Genomic DNA, 25,027 nt, shown 5'->3' with positions numbered 1-25,027 from the left:
AATCACAGGTACTCACTTAACCAGATACCACAGTTTCTCCATGTCACATGGGGGCTCCAGAATATTCTTTGCTCAGGCAAAGGGTATTGAGCACAAATTTCTGATATCTGCACATATGAGCATGTGTACAGTAGCAGCATATATCATTTTCTGCTCTCATTGTTTAGTAATCTAGGCATGCTTCTAATCTGCAGGTAAATATGGTTATGTACCCAGTCATTGCTCTACTGACTTTAGTGCTATTGTTCCTAGTTATGGTTATAGACCAGCTTAGTTTGTCTCCTCACATCATAGGTACTTCTCCTTGTTTTATCCTAGGGGACATGACTGTGAATGGCCAAGCAGTGACTGTGCCCTTCCTGAGTCCAGATATGTCTGTGAGACGAGTCTCCTCCACCTTCCTTCTGCTTCAGGCGTTTGGGGCCCAAGTACTCTGGAGTCTGGAGTTCCCTGCGGCCTACATCACTCTGCAGCCGGCGTTCTCCAACAAGGTAAATGAGATTCAGTCCCTGTCCCTATTGAGGTTGTAGCTATCTAGCCAAGGAAAATTATTAATTAGCTTGAGAAAAAGAGTATTCCCTGCATCAAACACTGGACAACCATCAGCTAACCAGAGGAAAGATATTGGTAGGGTCTTTATAAGACATCAGATCAGACCATGTCATTCACAAGACCACGTTAGACCTCAGGTTCAACTAAACATATTTAATATAATTTACTGGACAACCAGTTGTAATATCAGACAGTCCCTGTAAACTGGCAGCCCTACTGTGGGCATAAAATGTCCTTTAGATAATCATGATAAATTATTATCAATCTCCTTGTCCATGGTAATTTTATTGCTTATAATGGGGTATAACCAAAATCATTCCTTTCGTATTTCCAGGTGAGAGGACTTTGTGGAACGTACAACTGGAACCAGAATGATGACTTCACTACTCCCGAGGGCGACATTGAGATCAGCATTGCTGACTTTGCCAATAAATTCAAGTCTTCTGCTGACTGCCCTGACGTAGGACCCTTCACCTTTGACCCCTGTGGGACATACACACAGCGCAGGGACTTTGCTGAAGATGCCTGCGCCATTATTTCCAGTTCAGTGTTTCAGGTATTTTTAAAGGAGATTCATTTAGCATATTCCAAACATAATGAACTTAATTTTTTTTATATGAAAAGGGTTAACCAAAGGGGCTTACATTTAAACTTAGAACAGCGGTTAACCCCATTTAACAAGGTAGATATGTGTTAACCTCTTCCAGATGGACACATTTAGAGCTCTGGTAACACCTTATAGTTAGACATATATAGAGGACTGATAAACTATCATTCCCCTCCCCCGCAAAAATGTCCCCTTACCTCTTTTAATGGCCCCTGATGTATAGTGATTATGTTTTCCACATCTGTCTGGCAACTGTTTCTCTGCTTTCTTTATCCACAGGGGAAGACAGCACGCTCTAGAGTGGGGCAAGGAAAGAGACAATCTGCAAACAATCAGATATTCCAGCCACCAAGTATCTTTTTAAAAGACCTTTATATTCTTAGGCAGGGTCCATCAGTATAACAAACATACAATGTTTCAAACCTGCAATAGGTTCTTAGGCCGCATTCGGCAAGCGCCTCGAGACCCAGCACCAGTTAAATCCCCTGAGGGATGACGTGGCGCTGGGAAGATATCACAGTTTTGGGAGCATTTAGAAAACGCTCCCAAGCCATGTCATAGTGTGCTGAGACGCTCAGACGCTTGCTCTTATCACTCCCAGCATTACCAGCATGCTGGAAGCACTGGGAGTGATGTCAGCGAACGCCCAGCACCTCGCTTGGAAGTGTTCCCCGAATGCTCCAAGCGAGCAATGGGCTCGCTGGAGGCGCTTGCAGAACGCGGCCTATGTCATCTCAATTATGTACAGGTGTGCTCCTTTTATACCTGTGCACTACTCATTAATTAATAACTAAATTGTACTGCCATCATGTGGTTATTTTGTAGTATGCATGTATACAATTTTACTTTCATTATTACCACAATAGCAGTTCAAGAATATACAATAAAAATGCAATTTAAAATACAATAAAAAAACAAAGCCTATACACCAAACCCACACACAAACAAATGTTAAAATGATATCAGAATTTTGCACATATTTGTATTTATAACAGGCTATTTATATAAACAGAGACCAGTCAAAATCTTTGTTTAATCCTTTTGGTGTAAGCCAGTCAAGTGTTTTAATCCAGAACATCTCCCTCTTTTTGAGCAATAGTTCCCTATCAGTTCCCCTCCTGGGTCTAGTGATCAATCACTTGGAACCCAAGACCCTATAAGACCAGTGTTGTACACACTCCCAAAAATACACAAAAATGAGAAACATCCTCCTGGATGCCCAATAGTGGCAGGGGTCAATTCATTTTTTTCTCCAGAATATCAATAAAAAAGATTCTGATATAATTTTGACATTTGTTTGAGTATGAGTTTGGTTATAGGCTTTGTTTTTTATTGTATTTTAAATAATGAAGGTAAAATTTGTATACATGCATACTACAAAATAACCACATGATGGCAGTACAATTTAGTTTCTAATTAATGAGAAGTGCACAGGTATAAAAGCTCATTGCGATGACTAAGAACCTATTGCAGGTTTGAAACGTTGTTTGTTTGTTTTTTGTTTGTTTGTTTGTTTGTTTGTTATACTGCTGGACCCTGCCTAAGAAAATAAAGGTCTTTTAAAAAGATACTTGGTGTCTGGAAAATTTGATTGTTAACTGTTACTCTGCGCCAGGCAGTAAATAGTGCCAGTTATGACATGTAATTGTTTGTCATGTGTGACATTATTTACCCCGGCTTGGCACTGATATGCATTTGGGACTATACCCAATTCTAGTACAGCTGTTCCTATATATTAAATTAATTAAAAAGCAATTAAGGAAGCATAGAGGTGAGGAACTTTGTGGTGCTAAATCAGCATGCCCCTGAGGAGCTACTTAAAATTTGCCACCCTCTAAAAGTCTGGCAGCCTGGGCATGGGCTTTGTGCCTATTATTAAATACACCCCTGCATTGATTACATTTAAAGGGACATTAAAATAAATAAAAATGACATACTGTAATTCATTAGCACATGTATTTTTGTAATACTGAGCATAGACAACCAAAGCAAAAGGTTTAAATATGTATAGATAAAGTCCAACCTGGCTGGTAAACCAATCAGGGTATGGAGAATGAAATTGTCAGTTAGCCAATCAGCACACAGTGTAGGACAGGACCGGTCAGTCAATCAGTGCACTGAGCAGAACATGTCTTGTCAACCAATCAGCACAGTCACATGTCCTGCTAGTTACCAGATGTATCCTGTTTTTAGAAACAAACGGCTAGATTACGAGCCTTGCGTTAACCTTAAAAAGCAGTGTTGGCCGATCCCAACGCTGCTTTTTAACACCCGCTGCTATTACGAGTCTTTAAATGACAGGCTCACCGCTCACTTTTTTGATCAGACTCGGAAATACCGCAAATCCATTTACGTCAATTGCGTATCCTATATTTTCAATGGGACTTGCATAGCGCCGGTATTACGAGTCTGACCAAAAGTGAGCGGTAAACCCTCTCCTGTCAAGCCTGATACCGCATTTTAAAGTCAGTAGTTAAGAGTTTTACACTACAACGCCGTAGCATAAAACTCTTAACTAAAGTGCTAAAAGGTATTCTAACACCCATAAACTACCTATTAACCCCTAAACCGAGGCCCCCCCCCCATATTGCAAACACTAAAATAAATATTTTAACCCCTAATCTGCCGAACAGGACATCGCCCGCCACTATAATAAATATATTAACCCCTAAACCACCGCACTCCCGCATCGCAAACACTAGTTAAATATTATTAATCCCTAATCTGCCGTCCCTAACATCGCCGCCACCTACCTACTTTTATTAACCCCTAATCTGCCGTCCCCAACATCGTTGCCACTATATTAAATGTATTAACCCATAAACCTAAGTCTAACCCTAAACCTAACACCCCCTAACTTAAATATAATTACAATAAATCTAAATAAAATTACTACAATTAACTAAATAATTCCTATTTAAAACTAAGTACTTACCTATAAAATAAAACCTAAGATAGCTACAATATAACTAATGGTTACACTGTAGCTAGCTTAGGGTTTATTTTTATTTTACAGGCAACTTTGTATTTATTTTAACTAGGTAGAATAGTTATTAAATAGTTATTAACTATTTAATAACTACCGAGTTAAAATAAAGACAAATTTACCTGTAAAATAAAACCTAACCTAAGTTACACTATAGAAAAAGGAGGTCTTGTAAGGGCGCTAATAGCTGAAGATACTTATGTGAAATTATTAATATTACTTGTGATAAATATGTGTACAAAAGTAAAATAAAAATAAGACCAGTATCTAAGATAACAAGTGATTTATTTGGTTACAATATGATTTGAAAAAATAGAGACGTCTCTAGTACAATTCAATTAAAAACAATGATGAAATATAGCATAAAAAATGATAAAAAGTGGTACTGATTAGTACTTCATGAGAAATTTAGATTACTGTTTAATAGTGTAGTCACAAAGAAAATTTTTTGGGGTGTGACTAAACAGTTAGCCAAGATTTCTCGTGAGTTATTAAGTCTGTATACAGTTATGCATAAAAATATTTAAAATACCGATATCGGCTTGATAAAACTTCTGCAAAGGCTATATATTGCACACAAAAAATTATAATGGAGCTTAAAGAGGAGCTGTGCATAAGAGGAAAATTATATAGGGTTATGCTCTAGCTCTGATTATTTCAATCCTTATATCTGTATTCTCAGCGAACTTATTGATATGTCCATACGTATGAACCAAGAGAAATGTCCAGTAATATATACTGCTAGTAGTTTAGGATTACAGTTCGCAATCTTAAAGCAGATGGTACCTTATAGTAAGCTTGAATAGCAGCAGGGAATCCTATGAGTCCTGCGGCTCAGTTCTTCTGACAGTGTCCTCATATTGTTGGCGTCTGACGTCACACCCGATGTGCGGGGGCTTGTCTTGCGTCGGCCAATCGCTGCTTAGACAGTTGTGAGTATCCGAAATGCCTTTTCACGTCCGATATTGTGTATTCACAATTTTTCTTCTGTCTGATATCTGTACTTATTTAGGCACCAATCAGCAAAAAAGTATCCGTTGTGAGTAAGTTCACCTGCACTTAGTGCTGTTAGCACGCAGGTTCCGATGCAATTTCTCCTTCGTGTCCTTTGTTGACAGTCAACCCGGGTTGGTTCAAACAGCTGATAGGATAGTGGAGTCAAGAAAAAACAGTCTTTAGCTTCTACGCGTTTCACTCCCTCCAGGAGCTTCTTGATAAAGCTCCTGGAGGGAGTGAAACGCGTAGAAGCTAAAGACTGTTTTTTCTTGACTCCACTATCCTATCAGCTGTTTGAACCAACCCGGGTTGACTGTCAACAAAGGACACGAAGGAGAAATTGCATCGGAACCTGCGTGCTAACAGCACTAAGTGCAGGTGAACTTACTCACAACGGATACTTTTTTGCTGATTGGTGCCTAAATAAGTACAGATATCAGACAGAAGAAAAATTGTGAATACACAATATCGGACGTGAAAAGGCATTTCGGATACTCACAACTGTCTAAGCAGCGATTGGCCGACGCAAGACAAGCCCCCGCACATCGGGTGTGACGTCAGACGCCAACAACACGAGGACACTGTCAGAAGAACTGAGCCGCAGGACGCATAGGATTCCCTGCTGCTATTCAAGCTTACTATAAGGTACCATCTGCTTTAAGATTGCGAACTGTAATCCTAAACTACTAGCAGTATATATTACTGGACATTTCTCTTGGTTCATACGTATGGACATATCAATAAGTTCGCTGAGAATACAGATATAAGGATTGACATAATCAGAGCTAGAGCATAACCCTATATAATTTTCCTCTTATGCACAGCTCCTCTTTAAGCTCCATTATAATTTTTTGTGTGCAATATATAGCCTTTGCAGAAGTTTTATCAAGCCGATATCGGTATTTTAAATATTTTTATGCATAACTGTATACAGACTTAATAACTCACGAGAAATCTTGGCTAACTGTTTAGTCACACCCCAAAAATTTTTCTTTGTGACTACACTATTAAACAGTAATCTAAATTTCTCATGAAGTACTAATCAGTACCACTTTTTATCATTTTTTATGCTATATTTCATCATTGTTTTTAATTGAATTGTACTAGAGACGTCTCTATTTTTTCAAATCATATTGTAACCAAATAAATCACTTGTTATCTTAGATACTGGTCTTATTTTTATTTTACTTTTGTACACATATTTATCACAAGTAATATTAATAATTTCACATAAGTATCTTCAGCTATTAGCGCCCTTACAAGACCTCCTTTTTCTTTCACTATACATTATTTTTAGACTGAAGGATCTAAAAACACTGTAAGCGGTCTGATACTCTATACACCAGCGCACTATTTTTCCCACAATCTTTCACATCACTAAGTTACACTAACACCTAACACTACACTACAATTAAATAAATTACCTAAATTAAATACAATTAATTACAATTAAATAAAATTAACTAAAGTACAAAAACCCCCCACTAAATTACAGAAAATAATAAACAAATTACAAGATTTTTAAACTAATTACACCTACTCTAATCCCCCTAACAAAAATATAAAAGACCCCCAAAATAAAAAAAGCCCTACCCTATACTAAATTACAAATAGCCCTTAAAAGGGCCTTTTGCGGGGCATTGCCCCAAAGTAATCAGCTCTTTTACCTGTAAAAAAAAAGTACAAATCCCCCCCAACATTAAAACCCACCACCCACACAACCAACCCTACTCTAAAACCCACTCAATCCCCCCTTAAAAAAAATAACACTAACACCCTGAAGATCACCTTACTGGGAGACATCTTCAACCAACCGGGCCGAAGTCCTCAACGAAGCCGGGAGAAGTCTTCATCCAACCGGGCAGAAGTGGTCCTCCAGACGTTCAGAAGTCTTCATTAAGACGGCATCTCTATCTTCATCCATCCATCTTAAAGACATCCGACGGAGAGCATCCTCTTCTTTCCACGGCCGACGACTGAATGAAGGTTCCTTTAAATGACGTCATCCAAGATGGCGTCCCTTCAATTCCGAATGGCTGATAGAATTCTATCAGCCAATCGGAATTAAGGTAGAAAAAATCCTAATTAAGGTAGAAAAAATCCTATTGGCTGATGCAATCAGCCAATAGGATTGAGCTGGCATTCTATTGGCTGGTCCAATCAGCCAATAGAATGCCAGTTCAATCCTATTGGCTGATTGCATCAGCCAATAGGATTTTTTCTACCTTAATTCCTATTGGCTGATAGAATTCTATCAGCCAATCGGAATTGAAGGGACGCCATCTTGGATGACGTCATTTAAAGGAACCTTCATTCAGTCATTGGCCGTGGGAAGAAGAGGATGCTCCGCGTCGGATGTCTTTAAGATGGACCCGCTCCGCGCCGGATGGATGAAGATAAAAGATGCCGTCTGGATGAAGACTTCTGCCCGTCTGGAGGACCACTTCTGCCCGGTTGGATGAAGACTTCTGCCCGTCTGGAGGACCACTTCTGCCCGGTAAGGTGATCTTCAAGGGGTTAGTGTTAGTTTTTTTTAAAGGGGGGATTGGGTGGGTTTTAGAGTAGGGTTGGTTGTGTGGGTGGTGGGTTTAAATGTTGGGGGGGATTGTAATTTTTTTTTAGGGCTTTTTTTTATTTTGCGGGGGCTTAATTGTAATTAATTATATTTAATTTAGGTAATTAATTTAATTATAGTGTAGTGTTAGGTGTAATTGTAACTTAGGTAAGGTTTTATTTTACAGGTACTTTTGTCTTTATTTTAGCTAGGTAGTTATTAAATAGTTAATAACTATTTAATAACTATTGTACCTAGTTAAAATAAATACAAAAGTACCTGTAAAATAAAAATAAACCCTAATCTAGCTACAATGTAACTATTAGTTTTATTGTAGCTATCTTAGGGTTTATTTTATAGGTAAGTATTTAGTTTTAAATAGGAATTATTTAGTTAATTGTACTAATTTTATTTAGATTTATTTAAATTATATTTAAGTTAGTGGGGGTTAGGGTTAGACTTAGGTTTAGGGGTTAATAACTTTATTATAGTGGTGGCGATGTTGTGGGCGGCATATTAGGGGTTAATAAATGTAGTTAGGTTGCGGCAACATTGGGGGTGGCAGATTAGGGATTAATAAATATAATGTAGGGTCCAGCGATGTTGGGGGCAGCACTATAATGTAAGTGGCAGCGGTGTCCGGAGCGGCAGATTAGGGGTTAATAATATAATGCAGGTGTCGGCGATGTCGGGGGCGACAGATTAGGGGTTAATAAGTGTAAGATTAGGGGTGTTTAGACTCGGGTTCGTGTTAGGTGTAGACATAACTTTTATTTCCCCATAGGAATCAATGGGGCTGTGTTAGGAGCTTTACGCTGCTTTTTTGCAGGTGTTCGTTTTTTTTTGTAGCCGGCTCTCCCCCATTGATTCCTATGGGGAAATCATGCACCAGCACGTTCAGCCAGATCACCGCTAACTTAAGCAGCGCTGGTATTGAGGTGAGATGTGGAGCAAAATTTTGCTCTTCGCTCACTTTTCTGCGGTTAATGCCGGGTTTCTAAAAAACCCGTAATACCAGTGCTGTCTGTAAGTGAGCGGTGAGCATAAACTGCTCATTAGCACCGCACAGCTTCTAACGCCAAACTCGTAATCTAACCGAAAGTTATTTATCATCATTTATGCAAAAATCATATGATCTTATGAATTAATGAAAGCAAATACATTTTGCATTTCAATGCTATTGAATAAACTGACAATAAAATAGCTTTAATTTAAGCCCCCTAATTGTTTCATATCATATCCTGCTCAGACCCCAGAAGCTTGCAAATACTCAGAAAGTCCTATTAACTGTGTGCTTGTTAGAGAAGGCTGCAGGGCTCAGCACAACAAAGAACAACTGCGCATTCTGGAGAAATAAATCTTCTTAAATTGTTCCCATTTAGTAATTGTGTCTGCCCAGTGCTGGTGCAGGCTCAGCGTGGTGATTCAGTAATGTCATTTTATTAGTGGGGTGTAACCCCCAGAAAACAAGCAATATAGAAACAGCCCCTGTAGCATTATTGAGGCTAAGGTATCCCCCAATGATAGTTCAATAAGATCTGACCCAGTTGTTCCCCTATATTCTTACCCCACTATCTCTCACACAGATTTGTCACGGTCTAGTTGAGTGGGGACCCTTTCACCAGCTGTGCCTGTATGATGTCTGTGGTTGTGCAGCCAACAAAAACTGCTTGTGCGGTGCCGTATCGTCCTACGCCCGACAGTGTGCTCAGGAAGGAGCTGTGGTGCCCTGGAGGAACGAGTCTTTCTGCCGTAAGTTTGCACCAAATTGTAACATCTGTTGTGTTTGTTGGATTTGTTGTGTTCGTGGTATATTCTACTCCTATTGAAAATGTTATTAGGAGTTATGGATTAAATATGCACTATTATAGTTTTGCAGATAAATTATTTCATAAACTTTTCAACAGTATTAGAATGACCTCTTTATCTAAAAAAAATATTGCGATTACAGTGATTTTGATAGATTTACTTTATTCAACTGGATTTGTTACTATTAGTCTAAAATTCCTTTGTTTTTATCAATCTGATACCCTGAAACTTAGTAACCAATGAGAATACCTGTGCAAACGTTCCAATCCATTAGAACAAACAACTTAAATTACATATTACAATATATCTGCAAAATCTAATCAAAAGGTCATAAATCTATAAATAATAAATGTAATAAAATAAAACTCATGATTAAAAAAAAACCTGAATTTTAAACATATTTCCAAATGACTTATATTATCTAATATTGCTTTGTTTTCTTAGTATCCTTTATTAAAGAGCATACTTAGGTAGGTGTAGGAGTGTGCACATATCTAGTGCTCAAGGCATGCTCTTGAGATTGCCTAGCTATGCTTTTTTAGTAAATTTGGTTATAGCAGTAAATTGGAAAGTTTAAAATCTGAATCATGAGAAGTTTAATTTTTTTTCATGTCCCTTTAAACAAAAGAAAACAAAATGAATAAGACTCTGTTATTTAAAGTATTGTTTTCAGGTCTTAACAGAAGCAAATGATTTGACTTCCCCATAAAGAAAAAGCAATACATGGAGGATAATTAATTGATTATCAATGTTTGCATGTTTTTTACCTATTAATATCAATTCAAGATGTGTTCAACTCATTTTATCTTAATATTTGTTAATCATTGTATAATTAACATCAAAACACTTCAATGCAGCCAAAATGTAATGTGAAGCTTTTATTTCATTTAAGTAAGAGATGGGCTTGGAGGATTCAGCACTTTTAAATGAAACCCCCCCAATTATTTAGAATATTACAATTAAAAAAAATCTGCTCTAACAGCAAAGATTCATCACATAAAACAGATAAACATGTTTTTCTGATGGATTGGAATAGTACCACTGTCATATTGTATGCAGACAAGGGGGGGGGGGGGTGGTGGTTAAATGCACCACAGATTCTTGTGACAAGTGTCTTATTGTGATGCATCAGGGGTTTTTACTGATGGATTGGAACAGTACCACTGCCACGTTGTATTCAGACAAGGGCGGGGTATTGCACCACAGATTCTTGTGGCTTATTGTGGTGTATCAGGCGATTTTCAAATTGAATAAGTTGTAGTTTGAAAATAAATAGAGAAGCCTTTTAAGGCACTTTGCACAGCAATTCTGATGGATTAAAATGGAGGTCACAATACAAAATGGATGACTAAACTACATTTCTCTGCCTCATTTAGTCACTGTCTTAATAGAGTTCTACAATACATAGCAGTGGTTAATGGCAACCAAGGTATTTGTCTTTAGTCTGAGACCCTTCACATATCCTCCTCTCCTACAATGTTTTCATTCTCCAGCGATCCAGTGCTCTGGGGGGCAAGTGTACATGGAGTGCGCATCTCCCTGTGGCAAGACGTGTGCCGACCTCCGTGTGCCAGGAATTGGTGTTTGCCAGGAGCTGGAAGGCTGTGTGGCCGGATGTAACTGTCCTGAAGGTCTGGTCTTGGATGATGATGGTCAGTGTATCCAGCCGGCTATGTGCCCATGTCACCACGGGGGAGAGACTCACCGGCCTGGGAGCACCATCCAGCAGAACTGCAACACATGGTATGTTGGTACAGCAGGATATAGTGCTTTGGTCTGAGATGGTTGTTCCCTACCTACAAGTCTCCCTGATGGATATAGTGGTAGGAGATGTCTGATGAAATCACCCTATGGCCTGTTTTGTATAGACCCACAGGATAGGTTGATTTCATTGAATGTCTCTACCATGTGACTTCAGTACCTGAGGTAAACCACATGGGGCCAGCACAGGATGTGCAGGTTTTTTATTAGATATTTTATTGGAGGCAATTGGGGATTTAGGGTCTCTGTAAATGGGTATTGTGCTCCTATGATTTCTAAAATCCATATGACAAAGTTGCAATTAAATAGGCTAATTTATATATATTTGCATGAAAACTTCATACTAATGTTCAATGGCTGATAGCTACATGTAATCTCATTGGCTGATTGGTGCTTCTTACTAATTCTCATTGGCTAATAGACACAAATGTTCATCATACATATCGAGTGAAGCGCAAATTAATGCTCCTGCTTGAGAGTTAATTGCGGTAGAAGTAAGATTTTTGGGCTCGTCGGGTTGCTTTTGTATTATGAGTTGAAAGTAAACTGTTTTCGCTCTTGCACTAATCCGAAGAGCCCAAAAATCCGAACTTAGAATATTGTTTCTTATAAAAAGGGGAAAGATAAAAGGAGAAGAAGAGAGGAGAGAATAGCACTACTGTATGGTGACCCTATTTAAATATGTAGAATCAGTTTCTGATCAAATAAGGGTATAGGTGCAGAATACTAGTTAGATATGCAGAGAGGTAGCTAGCAAACCAACTAGAAAAGGGTATACTAAATATCACTCCTCACCATAAATACCACTGCTTATTATCAGATTGAAGAGACGAGTAACTGGATATCCAGCAGTGCACCTTTAAGAGTGTTATTACGATCTAATTGTTTTTAGCAGCTGAGTTTTAAGATATCGAGAGTTGTGTATGAAATTATAAATTGTATCATTGGCTTCAAACTGTATCAGATTGTATATCAATATCAACAATTCAACCAAAATGAAAAAGCGTTTAAACTGCGAAACATGTCAGGGAGCTATCCAGGGGAGTCATGGGAGCCCTTTTTATACATTAGTGAGAAAATTCTAATTAAAATAGCACCTTAGTTGTTGTGGGTTGTTATACCTCGTATGGTATTGAGATATTACGATCCGTTTCACACTACTGATTAGTGGTTACCTTGCCACGAGCACTATGTGTAAACAGCTCGCCTCTTAAACCAATACTCACCGAATCACATAGCGTAAAAGTGCGGGACGATTATACCTGCATCCTCCTTTAGATTGCATTAACCTCCTTATAATGTGATTCATACAAATAATATAATTAAGAAATATTTTCCGGTTGCTTATAATCCTTTTATATCATATGAATATCAAGTAAGTCTATGCTTCATTTTGGTTGAATTGTTGATATTGATATACAATCTGATACAGTTTGAAGCCAATGATACAATTTATAATTTCATACACAACTCTCGATATCTTAAAACGCAACTGCTAATAACAATTAGATTGTAATAACACTCTTAAAGGTACACTGCTGAATATCCAGTTACACAGCAGGATTATTCATCTTTTCTTCTTTTGTCATTACTAATAACTACAAGAATAGCCTATTGTAACTTTTAATGCAGTAGTCATTATTTAATACCATAAATATAATATATATTCTTTATTTGAAGTAACTGCATTAATAAGTCTTGAGTTATATTGGCGTATATCCAGCAACTAAGGAGGCTCATCCTTTCAGCTTTAGGTTTACTTTTAAAATGATTACAATCACGAATATAGAATTCACAAATCAACCAGAGATATTGAATTTGGAGGTTTAACTGGGAACTTTCCCCGCTATTCTATCAGGTGGAAGGTTTTTCCTCCATCTAAAGCCATTAATTCTATGTGATACACATTGATATTCACGTTACAACTTATACCATGGGGCCGATTTATTAAAGTGCGGACGGAAATGATACGATGTAGCGTATCATACCCGCCACACATCGATAAATGCCGACAGCATATGCTATCGGCATTTATCCGCCCCATCGTATAGGATTGGGTTGATTTCTGTCCGCAGCCTCAAAGTAGACACACAAGCTATGGAGCAGTGGTCTTTAGACATTTCAAAGTACTTTACGCAATTATTTTTGTGCATTAATAATGTGGGAATGTACTGATTGAAATAGAATATTCATCCATTATATGGCAAGTACACCATTTGGGTACTTGATCGTTCTGGTGCAACTTACCTTGTTCTCGCTCATTTGTTTTATGTGTTTTTCCCATTTTTTAAAAAGTTTATTTTTAACCCCAGTGTGTTCCCATTTTACAAGGGAATTTTCATGTGTTAATACAAGTGTGTGTACTTTTTTACGCATCTCTTCAATCTGATAATAAACAGTTATGGTGAGGAGTGCTATTTAGTATACACTTTTCTAGTTGGTTCGCCAACTACCTCTTGGAATATTGTTTGCTCGCTGAAGTGTTCCCCCATAGAAGTCAGTGAAGAAAAAAAGTGTAAAAAATCTAACACCTGACTCGTGGGCTAACCCGATCGATGATATTCTCATGTGCGCTAACCAGACATATCTATCTATCTATCTATCTATCTATCTATCTATCTATCTATATATATATATATATATATATATATATACATATACATATACATATACATCTGCAGACATGTATATGTAATGATCTCTTTGTTAAAGCCCTTTGCAGCCTTTTTTTGAGACCTCATATTTTTGAGCCTCTATAAATTTTGTGTGCCATTTTATTTGATAATTTTTATCATTTTTATTATAACTGTAACTGTACTTTGTAATGTATTGTTGATGTGTTTTGTGACACATTTTATTTTCACTAAACAGTTCACCAGAGCTCTGAATTCACAGTAATCATTCTAGCGTAAATTGAGATTGCGCTCATGCGTTTGAGTTTACTTTCAACTCGTAATACGAGCGACAAGCCTGACAAGAGCAAACCCCTTAAATATATACCCTTATGCGCTCCACTCGTACTCCTACATTTTAGTTTGAATCATAAGCATTTTTGCTATATTCTTACATTAGCAAAAATGCTTCTAGTAAAAGTTATTCACCTAGATTATGAGTTTTGCGTTACGGTTTTAACGCTGACAAAATGGCCATTTCAGAGTAAAAACAGTAATGCAGTCATTACGAGTTTTGTCGGTATAGCTATACCGCAAGCATTTTAGCCTGTAATGTAACGTCAATCACGCACTCAAAAAAATTATGTTTTTGCGTGGGATTTTCATAGCGCCGGTATTGCAAGTTGTGCGGTGAGGCTAAAATGCTTGCGTTACAGCCTATCCATTCCTGCGTTACACACGATCCATTCCTCTATCTGAAAGCAGTATATATAAGTTTTGCGCCACAAAAATGTTTCACAACACTCATAACTAAAATGTTACAAATTACACTAACACCCATAAACTAAACCATAAACCATACTAACCCCTATTCCGCCGCCCTCCCGCATCGCAAACACTATTTAAAATGTATTAACCCCCAATCTGCCACTCACGACATTTCCGCCACTAATAAAAGTTATTACCCCTATTCCGCCGCTCCCCGACATCGTCACCACTATAGTAAAGTTATTAACCCCTACCCCCCCGCACCCCGACATCGCTGCCACTAAATAAAGCTATTAACCCCTAAACCCCTGGCCTCCCACATCACCTCCACTAAATAAACCTATTAACCCCTAAACCGCTAGCTCCCCACATCGAAAAAAACTAAATTAAACTATTAACCCCTAAACCTAACAACACCCTAACTTTAAAATAAAATTACAATATCCCTATCTTAAAATAAATAAATACTTACCTGTAAAATGAAAAAAAACTAAGTTTAAACTAACAATTAACCTAACATAACTATTATACTAAACTATTATACTAAAATTAAAATAACTACCAATTAAATAAACTAAATTGCACATTAAAAAAAACTAACACTACTAAAAAAGTTTGTCTAAAATTAAAAAAAATTAAAAATACTAAATTACGAAAAATAACAAACGAAATTATCCAAAATAAAAACAATTACACCTAATCTAATAGCCCTATAAAAATAAAAAAGCCCCCCAAAATAAAACAAAAACCCTAGCCTACAATAAGCTACCAATAGCCCTAAAAAGGGCCTTTTGTAGGGCAATGCCCTAAAGAAATCAGTTCTTTTACCTGTAAAAAAAATACAAAGACCCCCACAACAGTAAAACCCACCACCCAACCAACCCCCCCCCCAAAAAAAAACTAACTCTAACACAAACCTAAGCTACCCATTGCATTTGTATGGGCATTTCCCTTAAAAGGCATTCAGCTCTTTTAAAAAAGCCCAAACCCTAATAAAATAAAAAAAACACCCCAAAAAGTTTAAAAAAAACTAACACTAACCCCCGACGATCCACTTACAGTTTCTGAAGTCCGGACATCCAGACGACAAGGTCTTCATCCATCCAGTCGGCATCTTCTATCTTCATCCCGGCTGTGTCTTCTTTCTTCATCCCGGCGGCGCGGAGCATGTCCATCCTTAAAGACATCCGGCGTGGAACGTCCTCTTAATACGGTCACCGCCGTACACTGAATCTTCAATGCAAGGGAGCCTTTTTAAAATGGCATCCCTTGCATTCCTATTGGCTGATTTGATTATTCAAATTCAAATCAGCCAATAGGATGAGAGCTACTGAAATTCTATTGGCTATTTAAATAAGCCAAAAGAATTTCAGTAGCTCTCATCCTATTGGCTGATTTGAATTTCAAAAATCAAATCAGCCAATAGGAATGCAAGGGACGCCATTTTGAAAAGGTTCCCTTGCATTGAAGATTCAGTGTATGGAGGTGACCATATGAAGAGGACGCTTTGCGCCAGATGTCTTCAAGGATGAACCTGTTCTGCACCCCGGGATGAAGATAGAAGACGCCACTGGGATGAAGATAGAAGAAGCTGCCTGTATGAAGATAGAAGATGCCGCCTGGATGGATGAAGACCTTGCCGTCTGGATGAAGACTTCTCGCCACCTGGATGTCCGGACTTCAAAAACTGTAAGTGGATCGTCGGGGGTTAGATTTATTTATTTATTTATTTTTACTTTTTTTTTTTTTTTTTTTTAGATTAGGGTTTGGGCTTTTTAAAAGAGCTGAATGCCCTTTGAGCAATGCCCATACAAATGCCCTTTTCAGGGCAATGGGTAGCTTAGGTTTTTGTTAGAGTTAGGTTTTTTATTTGGAGGGTTGGTTGGGTGGTGGGTTTTACTGTTGGGGGGTCTTTGCATTTTTTTTCAGGTAAAAGAGATGATTTCTTTAGGGCAATCCCTACAAAAGGCCCTCTTAAGGTCTATTGGTAGTTTATTGTAGGCTAGTTTTTTTTATTTTGAGGGGCTTTTTTATTTCTATAGGGCTATTATATTAGGTGTAATTCTTTTTTTATTTTGGATAATTTTGTTTGTTATTTTTCGTAATTTAGTGTTTGTTATTTTTTGTAATTTAGTATTTTTTATTTTTTGTAATTTTAGACTTAGATTGTTTTAGTAGTGTTAGGTTTTTTTTAAATGTGTAATTTAGTTTATTTAATTGGTAGTTATTTTAATTTTAGTGTAATAGTTATGTTAGGTTAATTGTTAGTTTAAACTTAGGTTTTTTTATTTTCAAAGGTAAGTTTTTATTTATTTTAAGATAGGGATATTGTAATTTTAATTAATAGTTAATAGTTTCATTTAGTTTTTTGCAATGTGGGGGGTTGGCGGTTTAGGGGATAATAGGTTTATTTAGTGGCAGTGATGTGGGAGGCCAGAGGTTTAGGGGTTAATAACTTTATTTAGTGACGGCGATGTCCGGGAGCGGCGGAATAGGGGTTAATAACTTTTATTAGTGGCGGCGATGTCGGGTGTTTAGACTTGGGGTTTATGTCAGGGTGTTTAAACTTAACTTTTTTTCCCCATAGACATCAAAGGGGTTGAGTTACAGAGCTTTTCATTCCGCGCTTCAGGTGTTTTTTTTTTTTTCTAACACACTCTTGCCATTGCTGTCAATGGGGAAAGCGTGCAAGAGCACGTATTCTCATCCCTTGGATTTTGTGCGGTATGGAGCTTATCGCCACCATATCGTACGCACAAGGCGGCTTTTCAGAAACTTGTAATAGCAGCGCTATCAAGGGTAAAATAACACAACTTTTGTTGCGTTCATTTCGCACCCTCTATATCGCAAAACTTGTCATCTAGGCGTCTGTTTTTTCTGAAGCATACGCACGTATACTGTGAGGGCCGGTGCTCTGCGAGAAGATGTTTAGAAGATGTTTAGTGCACGGCCCTCTCAGCAAATGTGCGTATGCTTCATAAAAACAGTAATCACTTTTACTAGAAGCATTTTTGCTAGTGGAAGTAATTTACAGAAATGTTTATATTTCACATTTAAAGGCACCTACGCGCATTTCATTTTTTATCTTTCTATCTTGTTACAATATAAATGACAGCTTTACAGGTTTTATCAGCCCTATCTTTACCCAACACAGCCACAAACTTATGGTGCAATGTCTGAACATTTTGTTGCTGTATTTCATACACTATTTCTCTGCGCTGTATAGCGTCATTAGTCTTCCCTCTATGACCAGTTTTGTGTTTGGCCCAACAGTGAAATAGTTAATAAGGGAACCACACCTTGCAGCCTACATTGTGTAGTGTTTGCTAATTGCTCTAATTAACTGTTTCACTCCTGGGCCGCTCACACAACTAGCCTTATAGGGAACACTGAGTGTCATATAACTAAATGGAGCAGGACGTCATCTGCACACAACTTAATCCTTACAGGTTTGGGGTATATTTCTATCTGCACCTTTTGCTAAATGTCATAAGATAAAACCCACCTATGTATAAAGTGTTTTGTGCACCTAAACATCAGCAAACCACACAACTTAAAGGGATAGTAAACCCACCTATGTATAAAGTGTTTGTGCACCTAAACATCAGCAAACCACATAACTTAAAGGGATACTAAACCCACCTATGTATAAAGTGTTTTGTACACCTAAACATCAGCAACCACACAACTTAAAGGGATAGTAAACCCACCTATGTATAAAGTGTTTTGTGCACCTAAACATCAGCAACCACACAACTTAAAGGGATACTAAACCCACCTATGTATAAAGTGTTTTGTACACCTAAACATCAGCAACCACACAACTTAAAGGGATAGTAAACCCACCTATGTATAAAGTGTTTGTGCACCTAAACATCAGCAAACCACATAACTTAAAGGGATAGTAAACCCACCTATGTATAAAGTGTTTTGTGCACCTAAACATCAGCAAACCACACAACTTAAAGGGATACAAACCCCACCTATGTATAAAGTGTTTTGTGCACCTAAACATCAGCAACCACACAACTTAAAGGGATACTAAACCCACCTATGTATAAAGTGTTTTGTACACCTAAACATCAGCAAACCACACAACTTAAAGGGACACTAAACCCACATATTTTATGATTCAGATAGTGCAGGTCATTTTAAGCAACTTTCTAATTTATTTCTATTATCAGCAGGAATGTAAGTTTACGAGATGGGCCATTTTAGGATCAACACCCTGGATAGCGCTTGCTTATTGGTAACAACAGTTAGCCATCAATAAGCATGCATAACCCAGGTTCTGAGCAAAAAATGGGCCAGTTCCTAATCTTTACATTCCTGCTTTTTTTTCAAATAAAGATACAAAGAGAATGAAGAAAAAAAATATAATAGGATTAGAAAGTTGCTTAAAATTGCTGCTCTATATGAATCATGAAAGAAAACATGTGGGTTTAGTGTCTCTTTAGCATTTGTGGTGCCATCTATTTCCTCTACAGGTCCAGTCGTTTAACCAGAGCCCTGTCCACCCCATGAGGCCCATTTATCAAGCTCTGTATGAAGCTCGCCAGAAACAGCAGTTATGAAGCAGCGGTCTAAAGGCCGCTGCTCCATAACCCTGTCCGTCTGCTCAGAGTACGATCGGGTTGATTGACACCTCCCTGCTGGCGGCTGATTGGCCGCGAGTCTGCAGGGGGACGGCGTTGCACCAGCAGCTCTTGTGAGCTACTGGTGCAATGCTGAATACGGAGAGCTCTCCGCATTCAGCGAGGTCTTGCGGACCTGATCTGCACTATCGGATCAGGTTCGCAAGACCTTTGATAAATAGGTCTCTATTTTGTTGTGAAATCTAATCACTATCCATAATATTATATCAGTTATTCCCTCTATACATTACACCATAGGTTGTCTAAAGAGAGTGCAGTTAATTGTGGTAAGTGATATCAGAAGACTAAAAGAACATCTTTCCTCACTCTGTTTTTCATCTGATTTTGTCACTTTTGTCACCCAGTGTGTGTGATAAAGCCGTGTGGAACTGCACCGAGGCCATCTGTCCAGAAGCGGCTTATTGTCCTGGGAACCTGGTGTATGAGTTTGGGTCCTGTCTCCGCACATGTGAGAACTTTGATGAGAACATGACATGCTCAGATACCCTGGATGGGTGTGTGTGCCCCTCAGTCACCGTGCTTCTGGTAAGTAATGTCATCAACTGCTATCTGGTTGACTTGTGAATACCAACAACTGGCCAATATACACTTTAGATCAGTAACCAACGCATCCTTTTGTATTAATATAGCCACAAAAAATCTTATTTGATTGAGAAGTGCGACTCTTTCCCCGTATCTTTAGAAAATATTGTATAATGTAATTGTTTTTACTTTTAGAAATTTAACTAATTCCAGGTCATGCTCTCTTATGGCACATGGAAATCTCTATCTATAATACCCTTTAGAGTATTTTGACTTTAGTGTACAAGGTATCAAGCAAAACGGACTCCATAGAAACTGGAGACTAATCTCACCTAAAGTCTTCTATGTTCTCAGGAATTAATAAGAACATTTATTGGCTACAAGCGATTTTCACTTTTAAGATTCACTAATTATAGTTTACCATTATAACCTATAGCAAAATAAAATTATGTCCAAAGCTCTATTTTGCCTCTTCAGTTTCACCAGTACTTATGTTAGTCTAATTATATTGCTAATTCACAAAACCTTCAATGTCTCCAGCTTAATTAACATCTCTAGCCTCTCCAGCTTCACCATTCCCTGTTAGTCTAATTCTAAAGCTAATTAACTAAACCTCATTCCAATATCTCCATCTTAACTAGCAGCTCTAGCCTCTCCAGCTTCACCATTCCCTGTTAGTCTAATTCTAAAGCTAATTAACTAAACCTCATTCCAATATCTCCATCTTAACTAGCAGCTCTAGCCTCTCCAGCTTCACCATTCCCTGTTAGTCTAATTCTAAAGCTAATTAACTAAACCTCATTCCAATATCTCCATCTTAACTAGCAGCTCTAACCTCTCCAGCTTCACCATTCTCTATGTTAGTCTAACTCTAATACTAATTCACTAAACCTCATTCTAATATCTCCATCTTAACTAGCAGCTCTAGCCTCTCCAGCTTCACCATTCCCTGTTAGTCTAATTCTAAAGCTAATTAACTAAACCTCATTCCAATATCTCCATCTTAACTAGCAGCTCTAGCCTCTCCAGCTTCACCATTCTCTATGTTAGTCTAACTCTAATACTAATTCACTAAACCTCATTCTAATATCTCCATCTTAACTAGCAGCTCTAGCCTCTCCAGCTTCACCATTCTCTATGTTAGTCTAATTATATTGCTAATTCACAAAACCTCCAATATCTCCATCTTAACTAACATATCTAGCCTCTAAAACTTCACCAGTCTCTATGTTATTCTAATTCTAAAGCTAATTAACTAAAACTCATTCCAATATCTCTAGCTTAACTAGCAGCTCTAACCCCTCCAACTTCACCATTCCCTGTTAGTCTAATTCTAAAGCTAATTCACTAAACCTCATTCCAATATCTCCTTCTTAACTAGCAGCTCTAGCTTCTCCAGCTTCACCAGTACTTATGTTAGTTTAAGCACCCAATTCATTAAACCTCAGTCCAATATCTCCAGCCTAACTAATATATCTAGCCTCTCCAGCTTCACCATTCCCTGTTAGTCTAATTCTAAAGCTAATTCACTAAACCTCATTCCAATATCTCCATCTTAACTAGCAGCTCTAGCTTCTCCAGCTTCACCAGTACTTATGTTAGTTTAAGCACCCAATTCATTAAACCTCAGTCCAATATCTCCAGCCTAACTAATATATCTAGCCTCTCCAGCTTCACCATTCCCTGTTAGTCTAATTCTAAAGCTAATTCACTAAACCTCATTCCAATATCTCCATCTTAACTAGCAGCTCTAGCTTCTCCAGCTTCACCAGTACTTATGTTAGTTTAAGCACCCAATTCATTAAACCTCAGTCCAATATCTCCAGCCTAACTAATATATCTAGCCTCTCCAGCTTCACCATTCCCTGTTAGTCTAATTCTAAAGCTAATTCACTAAACCTCATTCTAATATCTCCATCTTAACTAACATCTCTAGCCTTTCCAGCTTCACCATTCCCTGTTAGTCTAATTCTAAAGCTAATTCACTAAACCTCATTCTAATATCTCCATCTTAACTAACATCTCTAGCCTTTCCAGCTTCACCATTCCCTGTTAGTCTAATTCTAAAGCTAATTCACTAAACCTCATTCCAATATCTCCATCTTAACTAGCAGCTCTAGCCTCTCCAGCTTCACCAGTCTCTATGTTATTCTAATTCTAAAGCTAATTCACTAAAACTCATTCTAATATCTCCATCTTAAATAACATCTCTAGCCTCTCCAGCTTTACCATTCCCTGTTAGTCAAATTCTAAAGCTAATTAACTAAACCTCATTCCAATATCTCCATCTTAACTATCATCTCTAGCCTCTCCAGCTTTACCAGTCCCTATGTTATTCTAAAGCTAATTCACTAAACCTCATTCTAATATCTCCATCTTAACTATCATCTCTAGCCTCTCCAGCTTTACCAGTCTCTGTTATTCTAATTCTAAAGCTAATTAACTAAACCTCATTCCAATATCTTCATCTTAACTAGCAGCTCTAACCTCTCCAGCTTCACCAGTACTTATGTTAGTTTAAGCCCCCAATTCATTAAACCTCAGTCCAATATCTCCAGCCTAACTAATATATCTAGCCTCTCCAGCTTCACCAGTCCCTATGTTAGTCTAACTCTAATACTAATTCACTAAACCTCCAATATCTCCAGCTTAACTATAAGCTCTAGCCTCTCCAGCTTCACCAGCACCTATGTTAGTCTAATTTAATACTAATTCACTAAACCTCAGTCCTATATCTCCAGCTTTTTTGTGATTCAGATAGAGCATGCAATTTTAAGCAACTTTCTAATTTACACCTATTATCAATTTTTCTTCGTTCTCTTGCTTTCTTTATTTGAAAAAGATAGCATCTAAGCTATTTTTTTGGTTCAGGCCCATGGACAGCACTTGTTTATTGGTGGGTGAATTTATCCACCAATCAGCAAGAACAACCCAGTTTGGGTTCAGTGTTCTGTTAACTAGCATCCCTAGCCTCTCCAGCTTCACCAGAACCTATGTTATTCTTATTTTAATTCTAATTTACTAAAGCTAAGTACAGTATATCTATATTAACTAGCTTCTATAGACTCTTCAGCTTCAGATTTCATATGTTAGTCTAATTCTAATTCTAATTTACTAAAAGATATGTAAGCCTCTCCAGCTTCTCCAGTCCCTTTATTATCACTGGAGAAGTTGGTCAACTTGTAGTTTGGGGGAAGTTGAAGTGGCTGGATTGAGCATAAGTGAATCAAATGGAGGCTGATAGAGACCTCTCAGTGACCTTCTTAATTCCATTTGTTTGATAATACAAATGAGAGATTTGGAGGGTCCTTCAACACTTCACAAAATGTTTTGCTGCATTGCAATTTTTAGCCGTAATTTAATGTGCATGGATCCCATAAACAATATGCTGCTGGTTTAGATAAGTTCAAATGGCATCACCTGTAGTGTGTGCTTGTGTGCTTACAGAAGGACAGATGCATTCGTCCTGAAGATTGTCCATGTCATCACCATGGGAAGCTCTACCACCCCAATGAGACCATCATCAAAGACTGCAACACCTGGTATGAGAGCTGAGGGTTTGATAAATTCAGAACTGCTCAAAAATGTTATGTCCAACCCTTTCTTATTTCAACAAAATGTCCTCTCCTTGTAGTGTGTGTAAGAACCGCCACTGGCAATGCACTGATCATCGTTGTACTGGAATGTGCACAGCCACCGGTGACCCTCATTATATCACCTTTGATGGACGTTCGTTCACCTTCCTGGGAGATTGCCAATATATCTTATCCAGGGAAAACAGTGGCCTCTTTACAGTCACGGCTGAGAATGTGCCATGCGGTACCAGTGGAGTAACTTGCACCAAGTCCGTGGTGGTGATGATCGGGAACACTGTTGTTCATTTGCTGAGAGGTTAGAGATGAATTATCATGGTTTCTGTGTCTGCCCAGGAAGCTCTTATCTTTAGTTGTAATCTGCTTACAGTGAACTTGTGTTAGGTTTATTTATGAACTTGGCGTTAATATTATTGGTGATATCTGATGAGGTTTTGTTCTTATAAATTAATCAAAACATTTTAAAGACTCCTGGTGTTTCTTCAGTAATAATGCATTAAATGATAAGATGCCATCTCATCATATGAAGTATAGTTCATACTTACAGTAGCTCAAAGATACATTAATGTCAAAATGTAATTCTGAATAACATCTTCAATTAAGAAAAATAAGCAATAATACAATATAGATTCATTATATACCTTGGCAGCTTGGTCAGTAAAATACCTTGGAAAAATGTGATTGTTCCACTTGCAAGAGATAGGCTATAAAGCCTCCTTGATACTTAAGTATGCTGTAGGTTTACTGACCCTGCTTGATGTTATTCAGGGGATGTAATGGTTGGTTAAACCAGTTCAACAGCTCCTTGCGTCTGGTCTTTGGCCACTGCACAAGGTGACAAGACATAGTTCTGTGGTGTGAATAGAAGAGACATGGCATCCTCCCCTCAATTTATTAAAGTTAAGCAAATATGGTATAAAAAAACAAAAACAAAGTCTTAGAACAATGCTATGTTCTACTGACTCACTGACTCTGGAAAACAACATTTTCATTGGACAAAGTTTGAACAGGTATTGTAGATTTGACAAATTCCTAAATATGCTGCTATACACATAATATAGGATGCAATGTGTAAAGTGGATATAATTGAGTGCTACATTATACTAAATTGGTCTCTCCCACTCATTGACAAAAGGAAAAAATCAGCTGACAAAGTAGCATTTCCTGATCGTTGTATCCTTACTGCAGATGAGTGTGTTGGCTCACGTGGAACCAGAGTCCATTAGTAAATAAATGCTTCTGTCTGTTTTATGACTTGTATCAGTTATAAAAGGTAGTATACTTTCTGTCTGACCAGGTAAAGAGGTGACGATAAACGGTGTGGCAGTGCGCCCCCCCAAGGTGTACCACGGAAATGGGATTATCTTAGAAAGAGCCGGAATATTTACCTTGCTGATCTCAAACATAGGACTCAGTGTGCTTTGGGATGGAGGTGAGATCTCTTACTGATACTGTATTCTCATGCTCTGATCTGATCTCTGCTAAGTCACTATATTGTATTACATTTGTACCCAAAACTGATTTTATGTCAACTAAATTCTTCTTTCTTTCCTTTCCTTTTCTTTCGATGAGTTAATATTTGCTTCCATTTTGGCAACTCATTTATTTGACA

The 25,027-nt window shown here is 37.8% G+C and overlaps 1 protein-coding gene across 1 annotated transcript in view; it reads left to right on the top strand.

Annotated features, from left to right (window-relative positions):
* The window catches only part of LOC128661241 (SCO-spondin-like), a 624,208-nt gene that overhangs the window by 50,028 nt on the left and 549,153 nt on the right, over positions 1–25,027 (top strand). Inside the window, exons 14-21 of the mRNA XM_053715520.1 lie at positions 319–491; positions 887–1,108; positions 9,282–9,447; positions 10,998–11,247; positions 19,645–19,825; positions 23,270–23,364; positions 23,457–23,713; positions 24,713–24,847. Of these exons, the coding sequence (XP_053571495.1) occupies positions 319–491; positions 887–1,108; positions 9,282–9,447; positions 10,998–11,247; positions 19,645–19,825; positions 23,270–23,364; positions 23,457–23,713; positions 24,713–24,847 (1,479 nt within the window). The remainder of the gene's footprint in view (positions 1–318; positions 492–886; positions 1,109–9,281; positions 9,448–10,997; positions 11,248–19,644; positions 19,826–23,269; positions 23,365–23,456; positions 23,714–24,712; positions 24,848–25,027) is intronic.

Source organism: Bombina bombina, chromosome 5, assembly GCF_027579735.1.
Source record: "Bombina bombina isolate aBomBom1 chromosome 5, aBomBom1.pri, whole genome shotgun sequence".
Taxonomy (NCBI): Eukaryota; Metazoa; Chordata; class Amphibia; order Anura; family Bombinatoridae; genus Bombina; species Bombina bombina.
The sequence above is the reverse complement of the archived record's forward strand: the minus strand, read 5'-3'. Positions and strand labels throughout refer to the sequence as shown.